The 18702-nt window shown below is 40.4% G+C and overlaps 1 protein-coding gene across 1 annotated transcript; it reads left to right on the top strand.

Annotated features, from left to right (window-relative positions):
• Window positions 1-412: 412 nt before the first annotated feature.
• Window positions 413-4632, top strand: LOC103774378 (cytosolic phospholipase A2 epsilon-like; the record flags this gene model as incomplete). Its single annotated transcript, XM_008941778.1, has 7 exons — window positions 413-527; window positions 904-1041; window positions 1794-1901; window positions 2580-2771; window positions 3204-3370; window positions 3743-3929; window positions 4424-4632. Coding segments are annotated over 7 exons (1116 nt in total), but the record flags the coding sequence as incomplete, so codon positions are not given.
• Window positions 4633-18702: the final 14070 nt, after the last annotated feature.

The following is an 18702-nucleotide window of genomic DNA, read 5'->3' as shown; positions in this document are numbered from 1 at the left end:
TTTTTTTTTTGCATATTCTGCAAGTTTTTTATCTAGAAATAGCAAAGTTACAAACATTATCCTAATGTCCATACAGACCTGAAGACTTCTGAAATATGTGAGCTTACATAAACTTGCAGCATAATGTGTTAAACTGGTTTAAACCAAATGTATTGCTTTCTGCTCTTCATAAGTTCCTTCCATTTCCATCCTACTGGTCATCAAATAATCTGGCATCAGATTGGATGCCTGCAAATATTTCAGTAACAGAATGCTCTCAGGAATTTTGAAAAATGTGGAACAGTTCAGAATTTAAGCCCAGCAGACATTGTACATAAGAGGCAGAAATTTTTCTGGCCTACAAGTTTAGATGCAGAGAAAACATTGCTGTGCTAGTTTTTGTTTCAGTGTAACCATGTTTTTGGAACCACAGAAAGACAACCATAGACTCTCTGATCAGCAACGGGCCATTGATCGTGGTCAGAACCCATTGCCTATCTATACTGCAGTCAATGTCAAGAACAACTATAGCACTCTGGATTTCAAAGGTAATTATGAGACTTCTGAGAGTCATTCTTCTTTATATTTGAGCTGGTAAATCCTGGGATGGTCTTTTTAGATAGTCTAAAAAAGCCCTCTCATTTAAAGACCAGAACTTCAGCTGATGTCTATTTGTGTAATGTCCTGGTGGTCAGGTAAAAGTTTGACTGTCTATGCAACAGACTCAAAAATCTTCCAAAGACTTTCTATGTTTATGTGTTTTCATTTGTACCATGCTTAGAACTCATTGCTCTTGGTCTGAAATATTAGACATAACTGCAGTAATCATTTTACCTGTTAGCTCTTTTAATTCCCATGATAGCACCATCATTTTTATCTAGAGCTAAGGGGCTGTAGTAAAACACTGTTCTCTTCTTTTCACAGAATGGGTGGAGTTCACCCCTTATGAGGTGGGATTGCAAAAATATGGGGCTTTTGTTCGTGCTGAGGATTTTGGCAGTGAGTTCTTCATGGGTCGGTTGATGAAGAAGGTCCCTGAATCCCGGATCTGCTTCTTAGAAGGTCAGCTCTGAAAAACACCTGATTTTATTTTTAAAATTATGTTATTTTTATTACTTGTGATTTATATAAACTAAGCACTAATAAAGCCCTGGTGCATGACTGACAAGGAAGTTTCACCAGAGAGGATAAATATGTCATTGCTGTATTACTCTAATAGATACTCTAATAAGTACATTGCTGTACTTACTCTAATAGATTCAGTTTACTGTAAAAAAGAAAATTCAAAGTGACAGACAAATACTTATTTTCATTTTCAAAGCTAGTCTTGAATAAAAATATAGTATATCTTCCAGTCCAACAATAAAATTCAGATCCTTGGGAATCAACAGTTCTGCTCAGGCTACTCCAGAAGGGTGAACTTCAGAGTCTCTTACCTGTCTCACAGGTAGTCTGTCATTTGTGTGCTTCCTAGAGACAGTTTATGTAAGCCTCTACACTGATTCCCTGCTGCATTGGGGCATGTTTGATCATGCCAGGTCCCCCCTGCTCCAGAGGCTATAAGATCACATTGTAGTTACATCCTTATCAATATAATTCCACCATTTGTTAAAACATATATATGGCCCCAAGTCCCATAGGACAAAAACTGGATACCAAAGTAACGTTTGAAAACCAGCAGCCACATAAAAATGACACACCATCCATTTGAAACAAACTAAGGAAAAACATAGATCTCATGAATTTCATCTTATAACAGTTTTTTAGTTCATGATGTGTGAATGTTCAGGTTAGAAATCTCTTTCCTTTTGCAGGCATATGGAGTAGTTTATTTTCATTGAATGTGTTATATATATGGAATTCATCTCATTCGTCAGAAGATTTCTGGCATAGGTGGACCCGGGACAAAATCAAGAATATAGGTAAATGATCACACTTCTTCCTTCCTTTGTATTTATTGTTAGATAGAGGTGATGTTAAATAAACCATGACACACATCTGCTATGTGAGATGTGCACAGTATATTTGGCATTTTTTGGAATGTTCCTTCAAAGGCCACATGGCCTTTCTGGCAGGAACTGGATTCAAAGTCTCATACTGGAAAGCATAATTGGACAATAAAAAATTCTCCAGTCCTGTGATCTATGTGTTCACTGAGAGCTCAACACTGATGTTGGCAGATGAGTAAAATGTTCATGAATAGTAAGACTCATCTCTAAATTATTAAAAAAGCATAAAGATTTTGCCTACATGAAGTCAGAGCTACTCTAATACAAATAAATCCAACAGTTATCCTTTTCCAAAACCTGTGTTCAGTCTGTTCCACAAGTGTGCATATGGTTGCTGCAAATTTTAGTGCTGCCTGATACTGGTCTTTTTATTTTTTAATCCAAGTGTGTAAGGATATGTGGCTGTGTAAGGAAATGGGGTTTGGCTGGTAAGAATAGCATTTTAATTTCTTTTTCGTTTGGTCACTTGTGCTCTTTGAGTCTTTTCAACCTTTCAAATAAAGAAAACACTGATTTTTATTACTTACCTTGGCACGTTGGGGGATGACCTTGCTCTGGGCAGGTAGCATTTAACAGCCTTTCCCTGTGCAGAGGAGGAACCCCTCCTGCCCCAGAAGCTGCATGAGCTGAAGACCCGTCTGTTCACCCCGCCCGGCCCCCTGGGCAGCGCCCTTCGCCACGCGCTCACCGACCGCCTCTGCCTGGCCCAGGAGCACAACTTCCTCAGGGGCCTCCAGCTGCACAACGACTACCTGGAGAACAAGCACTTCTGCAGGTGGAAAGGTAACGGGACAAAATGAACCCCCAGATTTCATATTAAACTCCATGTCCAAGTTTAGAAGCCACGTTTGGGCAGAATCACTATTAGATCGATCAGTTATGGCTCATTGGGTTGGTGTGGTGTTGAGCTCCATAGCAATGGTTTGCTGGTGCCACACACCTCTTGAGGCAGGGGCACCAGGTCCTGATGGTGGTTCTTTCTTTCTCTCTCTGAAGACACAGCTGGTGGAGTGGCACAAGAAGCCTCCTTCACAAAAGTTGATACTGAAGGCCCAAAACTGCATGTGGCTGGGGTTGGGAGAGCAGAAGAGAGGGGATATGGAAAATCTCTCTCCTCTAACCAGTTAGGGCTCCATGGTCATGGTGTAAGAGTGAAAAACAGGCTAACCAGTTTTGCTCTGTTGCATTTACAGCAAGAAAAATCTTTTCTTTTAGATACCGTGTTAGACACATTTCCCAACCAGCTGACACAATCAGAGGAATTCCTGTCTCTGGTAGACACAGGATTTTTCATCAACACAAGCGTCATGCCACTTTTAAAACCAGAGAGGAAGGTGGACGTCATCCTGCATTTAAATTACAGTGCAGGATCGCAGATACGGGTGAGAGGAATTGAAGAAGTCTCTATTTTTTTTTTTTTCAGCAGCGGTATATTAGGAAGTTTTTAATACCTAGGTGCTTTCTGTATTGCTCCTACTAAAAGTCTTAACCACAAGCATTTTTAGCTTAATGCTGCAGTATGATTATAGGATGTATGTGTTCTGTTTTTCTTGCACAATACAACTGTTCTGTGCTAAGACCTGAGGGAAAATAAAAAGCTTCTCTCCAATGATGCAGTGCTTTCCAGTGGGGGTTTCAGAGCTTCCACACAGCTAGCTTGGATTTTCCAATGCCCTCTTTGTTACTGGACTGCAAGAAATCTTAAGCCCTGATACCTTCTTCAAGTCTTACTACTGTTCTGTTCATTGATCCAGGCTCTGGACCAGACCTGCAAATACTGCTCAGAGCAAGGAATCCTTTTTCCCAGGGTGGACTTGAGTGAAGAAGACAGGAAAAACCTGAAGGAATGTTACCTCTTTGATGGTGCTGAGACTCCAGGAGCGCCAGTACTGCTATTTTTCCCACTAATTAATGATACCTTTCAAAAGTATAAAGCACCAGGTAAGTAATCAAACACACTAAAAAAAGGTTGACATCATGGCCAGCCTATTAAAGGGAGCACATTTCAACCCTTGAACTTGACTGTTTACTTTTCAACACATCAAAACTCTCTGTTGCTTAAAGTTACTTTATTTGATGCCATGGCTGTGCTGTTTCAATCCCTAAGCTAGACAACTTTGATGACTCTACATGAGCCACAGGGACAGCTCAGAACTGCAGTGTAGACCCATGCAAGTGCAATAATCACCATTTTTCTCCCCTCACCACGTGAGGCAGCTGATACCCACCTGAGGCAGGGACTGAGCTGCCAGTTTGAAAAAAAAAAAAATGACTTGTTTTAAAAACAAAATTCTTAAACCCACAAGAGCAAAGCAGATAATGAATTCTTTCTGCAGAAAGACATCTCCCTTCCCTGTTGAGTTAAAAGAGTTTGCTTGCTTAGGAGCAGAGTAGCTCCCACCTCTCAGCAGTGGTTTGTCACCCGTTCCTCCCAGGTCAGAAGCGCTCGGAGTCAGAGATGGAAGATGGCAAAGTTGATCTCTATGGCCGTTGTTCCCCTTATTCAACATACTCTGTGCAGTACACTGAGGAGGTGTATGACCGTCTGGTTCAGCTGGGAGAATACAACATCCTGAATAATGAAGAGCTCATTGTGCAGGCCTTGCGCACAGCAGTGGCACGGAAAAGGCAGAAAAAGAAATAATGGCAGGCAAAGGAGGATGCTTTTGTGTCCCTTAACCTGCTGGGAGATTGGACAGCAGGCTTCAAAGGACTCCTGCTCAACCCCAATAAACGGCCATCTCAGGTGAACAAAGAAGAAAATGAAGAGATTTTTTTTTTTCCTAAGAATTTCACTGCAGCGACTCGTTGCAATTCAGCTACAACAGTGGAGTACAGAGAATGGGCAGTCATGAAGAAGAAGGTGCTAAGATTACATTAAATATGGTGCTAGTTGACTTGAGAAACAGTTTAAAATATTTAAGTCTAACATGTTCAGGGGAGACCCCATTAAAAGCATATTTTATTAGTTTGGCTTGTGTTTTGTGTTTGCAAGGTGGTCATGAGGCAAGCAGCAGCCTGTGGGCTAGATTTGTGACTGGGACCATGGCACGTTGTAGGCAGATGTTTAAAAAAAGAAAGGTACATATTATATGGCACCCTGTGGGCACACATCACCTCCAAGGAAGGCTTTGGACAGAAGCAGAGGAGACACAGGCCATGGGTACCAGATGAACTGAGAAAGCAGAAGAGTGTTGACACATTTCTCCACTACTCAACAGCCAAAGCTCTGCTGTGTGCTTCCTCACTGCTTCTTGGCTACTCAACCCTCTTCCCACTCCTGGTGTGGGCAGTATTAATGTAGTAACTAGAAATACAAGCTGAACAGAACAACACCCTGCTGGCTTCAAAACACCTCAAAACAAGAGCAAGGATGTACAGGCCCATGAATTCGTTGGCTCCTCCTGCTCTTGCTGTTGTCTGGGTCTTGCATGAGCTCAGCACCTGCAGAATTAGGAGGTACTCACATGGGGGAGGAAGGGCTTTACATGGTCTTGTTGCAGGCAGGAAGATTTGGTGTTTTGCCGTAGGGTATCTAAAGAGAATGTCCTGCTCCAGAAGTTACTTTTCCATCTTGAGATAGCAAAAAATAATTGTAACTATAGTGTTTCTGTGAGCTTTGTGCCAGCTGTGAAGAAGAAAGAAAGATGCAGGCCTACAGAGAGCCCTGGAAGCTCTGGGAAGGCTTGCTGTAGTGAGGACATCCTTCTGCACGGCGAGCTGCTGCAGGAGGATCTGTACCTTCCTCTTAAACTGGCTCTGTACCCAACCCAGCACAGACAAGCACATACACAGCATAATCTGCTCCTTTGAGCCAAATGTGCTGTAATGAGATGTTGCCTAACTGAGGTTTCTGTCACTCTTCCCAGGAAGGAGGAGATAGGATTGCTTTGCTTACACTCGTAGCAAAGATCCTCCAGCTCCTCTTGCCTGACTCTTGCTGCCTTGTTCCCTAGGGTTAAGAGCTGTACTTGTTCATTCAAAAATAAACCAAATGACAAACCAAAAAAATAACCAAACAACAAAGAAATAGCCTCATGAGATCAAAAAAACCCATGTAAACCTGGTTCACACTGTCATAGCAATAGGAATGCACAAGAGTATTTCTTTCCAAATGCAAAAATAAGCTTATTTTAATCAGGGGCATTGCAAGTAACACATGCTCTAGGTTGAATTAATAACACAAAATACAGTAATATTTTACAGACCACATGAGTTATTTTATTTTTCTCCCTGAGCATTCACTTCTGAGCTACTAAAAGATTGTAGAAATTCCCTAATCCTTCACAGGTATCTGTTTTATTAACCAAAGTTACATTGAAAACAATAATAAAAATAGGACCATCTTATACAGCATGTTACAAATATCTCAAAATAAGTAAAAGCTACTCAATATATGCATGCATTTCTATTTTTTTTTTTATGCTATAGTACTTTTAGGAGGTTAGATTGAAAGATGAAGCTTAGGTTGTGTTGAGTTTCTCAGGGTATGTAACAGTTTAGCATTGACAATTTACAGCCTACTAAAACCAGCTGTGATTAAATTTCAATGTTAAAATTCTTCGCTCTCGTTACCCTACTTTCCACACGAGTAGATACAGGTATCCACAGTGTGCTTGCCTGTCCTGTCACTCTGAAGCTTTAAATGGCATCATCAGAGCCTAGCAGAGGGAGCAGGACACAGTGTTCCTACAGTGAGGTGCCAGCCAAGGACAAAGTGCTCTGTGCAGCTCCTATTTTAGACTCCAGGGGAGAAGGAGTGTCTGTGGCTGGGAAACACCTGCTTGGTTTCTTTAAACCAGCTCTCTGGATGGAACAGTGCTTTTATTTCTGTGCTGCTGAAAAAGTTGTAGCTTTAACAGTGTGATTTGTCCAGGGTAGATTCTCAGACAATATTTTTTGTGGATTATGGACAGCTCTCAGCTCTTCTTCACTTTGCATTTATCCTTCCAGAACGAAACTTGTAGAGCTGGTCATCTTATAGTCAGCCTTGACTGATGTTTCACGTGACCAGTTCATTTTTTTGGCACAGCCAGTGTGAACCTCTCAAGGGATGGTTCTCACAGCTACAAACTGGTCAGATGTAACTTCCTTACTGAATATCACTAGCACTTCCAGCTTCATCTACTCACACATTAGTGGGGAACTGGGTATCTCCCAAGTGGTTTAGTCCTTGCCTTTTCTTCTAGGATGCCCCCTAAATGGACAGGCTCTTTTGCATGACTGTGGCCTTTTGCAAAATCTCTCATTTTTGACATTTTCTAGGGCATGGCCTTGCTCAAGATTCAACAAGCTTGAAGGAGGCTTTTTATACCTGTCACCTGTGAAACCAAAACTGGGAGTTCAGCAAGTAGCAGCAGTAGGGTGCAGCAAATAAGCCTGGAGGGTCTTACAAGAGGTGAGGAAGGCCTTCGAAGCTCTTGGAGGCTAAAGCTAAGCCTGGAGGGATATTTAGGTTGTTTGCATGTGCATAATGATAAGCCTTCAGCAAATAGCTGAGGGAGTTTTCTGAGGCAGGGCTTTCCCACTGTTGCTTGCTAAATTCTTGCTTGCACTTCTTTAATTAATCCGTTGTATAAAACTTTACAGAGCTCTTGAATTATTTAATTCTGGTTAGCTGTTAGGCTAACCAGCAAAGTAAAACAGCAAATGCAGTTTTGTGTTTGTACTAGAGAATCCATCTTATCTCTTCTCATAGGCTTAGAAAAGCCAGAAGTGCCATCAGATGATGTCATTAGATCTGTCAGATGTTACACTTGCTACCTGCCCTGCAGTTACCTAAATGTGAATCCTGATCACCTGTGGCTGAGCAAAGTACAGGCTGAAATAAAATGACCCCTCTTCTTCTAAAGAGAAAAGGAATGGTGAAGTCACATTTCATGGAAGTATGTTTCAGTGGGTGATCATCTTCCAGCAATAAATCATGCACCTTGTTTCCAGCCTCATTTAATTTGACCAGAGCCCAGACATTACTAGTTCTTGCTAAAACTTTTCCTAGTAACTCAGAAGCCATTGCATAACCTGTTTCTTCTTTTGGTCTGGTTTTATAAAATATACAAAGGTTACATCACAATCTTCTTTTAGTCAAACCAGTAGATTCAGATGTTCAAGTTCTCATTATATAAAAAAACCAAACACCTTTATTTGCTGTATCCAACTGTATCTCTGTTCTTCCACTCCCTTCATCTCTTCATTGTTCCTTTACCAAGTGCAGCCTCCAGTACCCTTTCCACTATTGCTATATGCTAAGAACTTTGTTTTGTTATTCTTATCTTCTTAAATTTAAATGACTTCTCAGTTTCTACATGCAGAATCCAGTTGCCATTTGCCAGTAGAAACCTCTGCTGAGTTGTTTGTTTTCCACAAGCTGGTGAGTTAGTGTTTTCCACACTACAGTCTTCCCTTTCGTAAGGGGGAGTAAATCACAACACACGTTGTCACTCCTTTAATCATTACTTTACACTTCAGTGTGTCAGAATTAACTGCTGGTTCATCAGGCCAGTTTATCAAGCAGGTCAGATTGTTCTGTACCATTGCCCTGTCCTCAGCATTACTCAGGACTCCATCAATTGTCTACTGTAAATCTGGCCAGTCAGGATATTTATTTCCAAAGCACTCATGAAAATGGTGACTAGAATTAGAGACAGGTAAGCTTTTTAAAGCTCCTCAGAAGAAAACTTTTTTTCAGTGATGTTCCTCACTGAGGACTAATTCTCAAATTGGTTAGCAAACATTTTACATCTTATTAACAAACACTTTCTCCCAATTTTTCATTACAAAATCTTACTATTTTTTGCACGATAGACTATAAGTAAAAAAGAAACCCTACATTTGCAGGATAGAACAAAATCAGTTTCTTCTTATTAAAAGTTCCACTGTTTTGTATGGATTGGCTTCCAGGAGGTAGCTTAGGGCTTCTGAAAACTGCTCGTCAACTTCCAGGGAACCTCTGGCTCATGTTAACCCCAGAAGGATTTCTTTTCCTTGCAGTCACCTCACATCACCATTTTGCTGTGCCATGCACCTTACTGGTAGAATGCCCTGTGAGTGCTTTGTCATCCTTTACATCTTTAATCCACTCTGGCCACTGAAAGACAGTGGCAGTACCACGGCTGGCCAGAAAAATGCACCCATAGGAAGAGCTGCTTCCAGTTTTGGCAGTACACTGACGTCACCTCTAGTACATACCTAAGAAGGATATCAAAGAAGAATTTCTGTGCATAATCTAAACATAAGTAAGACTTTCACAAGGCTGAATAGCAATTGAGATAAAGAAATAACAATAATAAATAATTATATCTACCTTTTCCAACTTCCAACATCCAACATCCTTCCTGTCCTTTCTTCCTGTCCTTTTATTTCCCAGCTATATAGTTCTTAAGCTCTTTACTGAACCCTATGGGTAGGCATCCAGTTCATATGCCAGCCAGGTAGGTCCCTTATTTCTGCCTTCATGGAAAGGGCATAATTTTTACTCCAAATCTCCCTGGGTGCTTTTATATATATATATATATACACACATACAGAAATACATACGGAATTTGGGTGGAACCATCTGCTGTCCCAACTGTAAATTGTACTCACTAATGACTGTCCTAAGGCTAACTAATTACATGTCATCAATCCTTTTTTGGGAAAAACACTCCCTTGTGTGGTGGAGTGCAGTTTTCAGTGTACAGTTGCTTTGTATGCTGAAACTTGTATTCAATCTAAACACGCAGACATTAACAAGTGGTATGGAGAACTTATGAGACATAAATGAGAAGAATGTATGTAACTTGAAACTATCTCTTGACTTAAAATAGATATTGCTATTAACTACTTCAGGGGTGATGGAGCATTTGGTGTGTATGACTACCAGCCTGTATTTTGAGGAAAAGCAAGAGCACCAACAGTCGTAATATATGATCATTGATTTTTAATTAATCAAATATCATACCCACTACTGCAATAGCAAGAGGGGTAACGAATCTACTCACACCCCTCTTGCTACTTCTGAAAACTGGCACAATACTTACTTTCTGTTTTCTGCACTTCTGTAGTATGCCAAGAATTAAAGTCACTGAACCATAGATAGTCAGGAATCCTCCTAGACCACACCTTCAGAATTAATTGTTAACAGTGATCTCTATTCTGCCTTAATATGTGCTGTATGGCTCTGTGCTGTGGAGGAGATAATAGTATTTGTTGATGGAATATGAAGTTACTTCTTTCCCAACATAGAATACAACTGTTCTTTAGCTGCATCATCAAAAGTAATTACTTTTCTATCTCTATGAAGTAAGTATAGGCCGTTGATGGATTTTACTTTCTCCTCATATAGATATCTTTTATATTTGCATATACACATTATATATATATATATATATGCTTCCTATTGCCCTTGGAAACCATGTTTTTTTCTATATTCTCTAAGTTTTGCTACATTATGCAAGTTTCATATTTCCCATTTTCCCATGTACTGTGCATTGCCTTTTCACATCCAGCTCCTGCCTTCCTATCACCTCTGGAAGTGGTTGGGCTTTCAGTCAGAACTGTGACATTGGGATAGCTCATACCAGATCACTAGGATTTCCTCAGCTGCAGCAGGAGGAGATAGTTATGCCTTCGGAGGCATCTCTTAGCTCACTCTGACCTTTCCCACTGTATTTTAGCATGAAACTGCACCGTTGAGCCTCCAAAGCAACAGGGATTTCTCTGTCAATCAGACAAGTTTTGTTTACCAACAGCTAGCATGAGCTTATCATTCTCTTGGACTTGTGGAAATACAGGGAATAATTAATTTTCCTTTCACGTCATACCTGTGCAATGTGATCTAACTGAGTAGGTTTTAGTCATTACATCACATAGGGTCAAAATATCAAAGCCATGTGAGAGTTGCGTGCAAGAGCTGTTTAGACAAGTTTCCACATGCTTTAGCAACATGTGGCTCCTTTGCTTTAATTGTTATGGATATTCAGCCATGTTTACCAATGCAAATTTGCCTTTAATCTGTGTTTTCTTGACCTGACCTTAGAGTCACACTTGTCTTTGATGTCTGTGAGTTTTAGCACAATATCATGTTGCAATGGTGATTTAATTTCGCATGTAATAGGATGTTACTTACACAGTTGTCTATCTTGATCTCATGGAGAATGTTTCTTTCCTTACGCATTTCTGAAACACTTCCTTAAGATGTTTTGCAATTGTTTCTTCAAAGTGTTTCCATGTGGAGCTGTTAATATAGTTTAATCTTTGTGATCAGCCCTTTTGTGAGTAAGTGGCCACACAAGATTCCTGCACAAGTTTGTCTTTTGTTCTGCAGGAGCATGTGGAATGGTAGCTGGACTCTTTTGCCTACAAGTCCAAAATTCTCCTACACTTGGCTCCCCAGACAACTGTAAAGCCTTTTGGGGCTCCCTGAGAAATGGCTTTGTTTTGTTAGCAGCTGTGTGGAGTCACACACAGCATCACTGAGACCACATCCCATGGGTGGCTGGCACGAGGCATGGACAATAGCTCCATCTCAGATGGCACAAAATGCAGGTTTGTGGGGTGTCCTTGTGACTTGCAGCAGAGCCTGGGTTTGCTAAGCACTGCTTAAATGACCCACCAGGTGCCCTGGAAAGGCTGCCACTCTATCCTCCCAATAGACAACACGCTCTATATAGGGCACGATATCTGCCATACACACCTCTTCAGATTGCACAATGGGTCAGAAGGCTAGAAGTCAACGTGGCAATGGGAACATGGCTTCTGCACATGTAGAGAGACACTGGTTGCAAGAGTTTCTGCAACATTTGGGCCTTTATCGTGTGAGAAAGAGCAACCAGGAACTTCAGCACTGTGGGATTAGCTGGAGTGAGTGCATCACCTAACCCTGTGCTTCCTCTTCCTCTTCAACCTGTAAGTGGGATGGGAAATGCCCACAGTGCCTGGCAGCCTTTCCTCTGACAAGTACACCTTCCCTAAGGATGGGCTTTTCCCATAGCTTATGTTTTCTTGCCAGGGCTCACACAATTGAGGCAGCCACCTGCCCCAGGTTTTGGAAGAGAAGGGAGCTGCATCTTTTAGGGCAGAAGGTCTTTCTGACCCTCTTGGTTGATTAGGAAGGAGCAACTTCATTCTCTTACAGTACTGCATCAGATGTGGGCTCTGGTCTCACAGGGCACTGTTCTATTCTCTTCTCTAACAGAAAATGACAGAAGAGTGAGGAGTTTCATCATACCCAAACCTGAGCCAGTGCCATGTTGAGAACAGCAGTCTCCTGAAGTCTGGCTATGCTGATCTTGGATGAAAAGACAGCATGCTCAGAAAGGTGCCATACTCACCTTTACACTGAGGAAGTAAGAGGGATCCTGCTTAGCAGTGAGGAAGACTTTGAGGAGCTGCCAGAATTAGTGCCAAACTGTCACCTGCACTGGTGACCCCTGGTACTGTTAACTTACTACAGCTGAAAACGTTTAGAAGCCAGTTATTCCAGGAGAAGCTGCTTGTGCAATCCTAATGTCTGTTTTTATTTGATGAGAGACTACAGTGACAGTGGTAAAAACTAGGAGCCTACCCAGGGCATGCCCTACAGAAAGAAACACTAATTTAAGAACTTTATACATAAGCTCAGTAATAAAAATGTATTGCACTTATGCACATGCATAGGTCTACAAATCAGATCTATCAGAAGAGAGATTATGTTCTGAGTAAGAATAACCAGACCAAATAAACTTGCAAATCTGAGCTACTGTCAGTATTTGTCCAGGACATTAAGAGCTTTTTGCACTGTTATTGAAATAGTCTCTGAATTTCAATTTCCTCTAGGTGAAGTTAGTATACATGTCAAGACAAACATTTATTCCTCATAACTGTCATGGGGAGGAGCCTACTGAGCCCTGCTAAAAGCAATATAATGCTGGTGGACAGAAACGACCCTTTTTCTGCTGATCTAATTGTATTGTCCAGATTTCTGAGGCTGTTTCACTTTTTCTCTCCTAACATGTTCATATTTGAATTATGGCTAAATTTGTATATATCTTTCTCATGATGACCAATATGTTTATCTTACTAAATAAAGAGCATATGGGTCATCATTGGCACCAATGTGAATCACACAAAGTTGCACAGCCATTGCCATACTAAAACTTGATTCTTGTGAATCATACTTGGCATTCCTTACATGGAGATTGCTATGATCACTCCATTTCTAACATGAACTTGAACATTTCTACTTTTATTAAGATAGGCCACCATGTAATTATTACTTCTAATATGCCTGAAGCATCACACTATTCTGAGTCACATTAGCTGCACCTTCCTGTACACCTTGGGAGTAGAAGATGGCTGTTTCTAGTGAAGATACTAGGCAGGAGTAAACCAGAAGGGCTTTCAGGGAAGCTGGAGCCTCCCTTTCTCCTGTGTTCAGAAAGCTGGTCTGGGAAATCTGAGGGGAAGATGTGCTGAAGCAAGAGAGACTGATGACATTGCTACAGCATGATATGAAAAAGCCCATGATACAGGGATGAGACATAAAGAAGAGTCTTAACAGGAGCTGGAAAGTATTGGAGAGAGGCTGAAGAGAGTTATCATCAAGAATGGTTGAGAAAAGGCAAAAGAAAACACACAATCTAGCTTATCTTTTATTTTTTCTTAGCTGTGATTTTAATACCTCTCTGAATAGATAACTCTGATCCAATCCATGTCTTTAGGCTGTGATGATAAAATTGACCTGTCTTATTCATTGGCTGTAGTTTTAGATCATATTCCCTGTAGTCTTAGACCAAATCAGATGAGTCAGGAAAAAGAAAAAAAAATTACAGAAAAAAGCCTCAAATGACAACCAGTTCAAGGCAGAGCAACCTTGAGTGATCTGCAGCTCACCAGTAGCTCACTAACTGGGAGACAGACCCCAAAACTGGATATCTAAGGGTGGTCTGGCATGGTTTTTCTGCTCCTAGAGCTACACTAAATGTATCATTTGATCCCTGGGGCTCTGCCCACAAGTCAGGAGTTAGTTCAACCTTCAAGTAGTTGTAGCAGTCCTCTCCTCACATTCCCCATTTGTCCCAAACATGCCTCAGGTGCCTATGAAGCAACTGATGAACTTCCACTGATTGCAACCTGGGTTATCATGGAAAACCCACCTTCATGTTTCTCCCTTAATAGGCCTGTGCATGAGCTACCACTGCACAGCCTGTGCCTTATGAACTGCAGTCCCAAGTCAAGCTGCCCTCTTCATGATCACAGGGGCCTTAGGTGGCCCCACCCTGGAATATGGCAGGAAGTTTGTACTTGTACTGGTACTTAAAGCACTGATTTTATGTTTTCTGACACCCCAGTTATCCCAAAACCTCTTCTTTTTTATTTAACTGAATTCAGGAGAAGATTTTTCATTTGTATGCTAATAGAGCTTTTGCCCAAGGGTGTTTTGCAGCTTCACATTGTAACAGGGTGAATCATGTGTTAACAACAACACCAAGTTCCTCAATGTCAGGTTCCCTCAGCATCACTAACTTTGGAAGCAGGTGATTAAAGAGGATATACTGATTAGTCAGGGTGGGATTCATCTCACTTACCTTCAGCCATTCAGAAATTTGGTTTCAGGTATGACCTGGACATTCAGGCTTCTCCAGAAGAATCCAATATAGAGGGGCTTAGTCACTCCCTGCAGTTGCTACACTTGATTTTTCCTCCATTCAGCACATGGGGAACACAGGCAACTGGCTCCAACTAGAAGGTTAACTTTTAGATAATTTGGGTGAGGTCAAGCCTATCCTAAGTGCATGCCTTATGCAAAGGCCATATTTGCCTCAAAAGGAATAGTGCTTCATAGCAAAAAGCAGTTTGAACTTTGAACTAATTTAGGAAATTCAATACCAGTGACAGTTTTGAGTCAAAAGTGCCTTTGGCTGCCTCTGAGTTGAGCTTAAAGAACAGGTATTCCATATCAGGAAGGCTTGAGTCAGGAAAGAAGAGTTGTTAGGCAACAAGCAGCTCTTAGTCACCTTCCTAAGGGATGCTGGAGGCTTCTTCCCCCACCTCATTTCCTTTTGTGTAAAAACCAAAGGTAGAATGTGACACGTAAAGGAAAACCAGCTCTCATGCAAAAACCTCATACCCATCAGCCTCCCTACTTTTCAGAAACAAGACCTGCAGCTGACAACCTTTGTGGGGCACAATTAGAAAGAAATTGTAGCTAACGTTCTGGTTCCTCTGTTGTGGTACCACACCTCTTCTAGGCACTTCAGTCAGGGAAACACACAAGCTGTGGCAGAAGAAATAGAAAATGTGTGTGCTTTTGTGTGTACAGTTACTTTCCTCTAAACTGCTCCTAGTCACCATTTTTACAGATCAAAAAAATATATATATTTTAATTTTTTTCTTTTCTTTTTTTTTTTTTTTCCACAAAGTGCAAGGGCTCCTACTAAGCAAAACATCAGCCAAATCTTGGGAGAGGCTTGTGACTGTCCTTTGCCTTTTGCTGTAGTTTATCAGTTAAACAGTTCCTGCTCCACCACAAAGTTTCAGTGCAATGAAGGTGAGAAAGGAAGTTCATAGCAAACCTTTTCCTTGTATGATGTGATAAAATAAATGAGCTTTAATAAAAAAGTGCAAGGGCTCCTACTAAGCAAAACATCAGCCAAATCTTGGGAGAGGCTTGTGACTGTCCTTTGCCTTTTGCTGTAGTTTATCAGTTAAACAGTTCCTGCTCCACCACAAAGTTTCAGTGCAATGAAGGTGAGAAAGGAAGTTCATAGCAAACCTTTTCCTTGTATGATGTGATAAAATAAATGAGCTTTAATAAAATAATTTAAATAAATAAATAAATAAATTTTATATAATAAAAGATTTTATATAATAATTTGAATTTAATAAAATAATTTTAAAAAACCCAACCAAACAAACAAAAAAAACACAACAGCAAATGTAGGCATAAAATTAAACCTAAGAAATCAAACTTTTGCAAGGATAGAATACTGCAGGTGAGATGACCAGACTGTCTTAGCTTGTTCTCCTTGTAACACCAGCTTTTCATATTGATTCCTCTGTACATATAAGAAAAGTATGCAGTGAGATTGCTAGAAGTGATTGGGTTTGGGTCCAGTTTCTGTCATTCCAGGTCCTTGTACAAGACGTTGCCACAGAGTGGCTGGTTTTTTGTCTCTGCTAGGAAGCATCATCCTTTGTCATCCTATTACTCTCAAGTCCTTTCATAAGCACTATTTTTAATCATTTGGGAAGAACTTGCAGTACAAATGTATGTGTGCCTAGTAACACTTGCATAATGGATTAGAAAATTTAATCACTGAGCTTCCTAGAGGTGTGTTGAACACATGCAGATCCTCATTAGATAAAAAAAGAACCCCAACACATAAAATGTACAGGATCAGTCCACTAATTTCCAATAATCTGCTACTAACGTCCAGCTGGCTAGTGATTTGAATAAAGTCATTCAAAATCAGGATATTTTTTGCATCAGAAAATGATGGTTCTTAACAAGGAAAAAAAAAAATTAAAATTTCCTGAAACATGAAGTTATTTTAGTTGGTTGCACTGTTTAATGATTCTTCAAGGTGAAATGTTTGAAGCCCATTTAGATTTGCTAAGATGCATACTGTATGAAATATAAAGCCCAGAAATAAGTAAAACATTTCAAGTGGAAAACTGATATATTGTGTTTCAGGAAGCACAGAAAGGCTGTTTTTCAAATTTCACCATTCTTTTATTTCTTTGGATGTAGAACACTACAATAAAAACAAATATATGCATAACTCATGATCCAACAGCACTTTTTAGGGGAAAATATTCCTTCAGAAAAGCTCTTAATATCTTCATACATAAATGTTTTCCTTCTAATCATCATCCCCATTTTTTTTCTTTTTTTTTATTATAAAGGCAACAGTGTGTGGAATTCAGGGTCTTTGCATGGAGGCAACAGGTAGATGTGTCTATTAGGTTATTATTATCATCACTTTTAGATTATTGCTGTAAGGCTACCTCTTCTAGACTATCTCTATCAGATCATCAATCAGGTTATTGCTGTCATTACATTTCCAGAAGCCCCTAGGTGGGAACAATTTGGTTTCTCAGCATGCTCTGCTCAGTCACAACACCTGCAAATACAAACGTTCACAACTTACAACAGACATGCTCTTTGTACAAGTAATGTGGGTGGGAAATTTTCCTGTTTCAGAAGTCATGGAGGGGTGGAGCTCTGACTCAATGTCATAAAACACCTGTTCAGCAACTTCTGAAAATCTTCAGGGCTGTAAATTTGTTTCAGGAGGCACCAGCAGCTGGGGAGTCTTATACTCAGGTGCCATTCGCAGCGCCTGCTTTTAATGCAGCAACGACCTCCATGGCATCCACCTCTGCCTTCTCTCAGGTAAGTGGAAAACAGAACAACCCTGGCAGGAGTATCTGAGTATTTGATTCAGATTATGTCCCAAGACTATAAAAAGATCAAGCCCACTGTTACCTGTAGGATATAAATCTCTAAGAGAACAAAATTGTCCTTCCTTGGCTATTCATGTCTACAAGGACCTGAAGTCAATATCTTTACACATGGCACAGAAGCAGCTGCCACTTCCCTGGAACATTCATTTTATCCACCTCAAGCAACCAGGAGGTGTGAATTGCACTTTCCACATAGCAATTCCACACTGAGGAAGTGAAATAACTAGAAAAGTTGTTCTTTACTCTCTTTTTCATGCCTTGTTTCCTTCCCCTCCCCTCCCCCCAGCATTCAAGCAGCAAATCAAGACCCTTGGAAGATGAAGAAAGAAAAAGGATGATGCACTGCGTAGCCCTGAGTGGCGTTGATGATAAGGTACCAACTTCAGCAAAATAAAAATAGGTGGGGCTAAAGCAATATTTATTTTAAAAGGGTAGGATTTTTTTTATATTTATTTAATTATTTAAAGTTCACATGCTTATGTATAAATAGGAACATTTCATGAAAGAAAATTTTCTTTAGATGAAACATCTGCATTCTATTATTTTATTTTTATTAATTCCATTCCTTTATCTGTTTACATACAGTGTGTTTTTTCATGGTTTTATTCCTTAGAGAAATTCCTTGGGGAAAATGCTTTCAATTAGCTATTTAAATGGGACTATCCATCTCTATTGATTTCGATGGAGTTTTAGCCCAGCATAAATAGAGAATGTTGTCAGTGTTGGAAAGTCAGATCATGGTTGTTGGCTGTCCATTGGATTTTGGTCATTAATGTTAGTTTCCAGAATGAATACTCACTCTGATCACTGTGCAACTCATCACAACAGAAGAACAACCCCAGCAACCTTTGCAGGGCCTGTGACAGAGATGCATTTGCATCAAACACCTAACGGCTGTGCCAGTGATGATTTCTGTTTCCACTCTTGGTTAGCTTGCAGGGGACTTTGTGACAAGCTCCCTCCAAGTCAAACTCCTCCAGACAAAAAGCTAACTTACTTTTGATCTTGTCTCAAATGGTGTGAGATTTGAGTGGCTTTAGCTCATAGGAAATATTTGTGTTTAATTTCTTGTTTGTGCAACCAGACTTCCAAATCAATAGAAAACTGCAAGCATCGTTTTGCTTATGTAAATCAAACTGATCTCTTGGTAGCAGCATTCTGACAGCTCCTACAGATGGAAATTGGTGAACAAAAAAGGATGGCAAACCATCAGTGGGGTGTGAAACTTGATGCAGATGGCTAAGTAGAAAAATGAGAACTGACCTGGCATTTAGGTGTTTGTTATTTG

Source organism: Merops nubicus, unplaced genomic scaffold (genome assembly GCF_000691845.1).
Source record: "Merops nubicus isolate BGI_N331 unplaced genomic scaffold, ASM69184v1 scaffold16286, whole genome shotgun sequence".
NCBI classification, from domain to species: Eukaryota; Metazoa; Chordata; class Aves; order Coraciiformes; family Meropidae; genus Merops; species Merops nubicus.
Note: the sequence above shows the minus strand (reverse complement) of the source record. Positions and strands in the feature narration are given on the sequence as shown.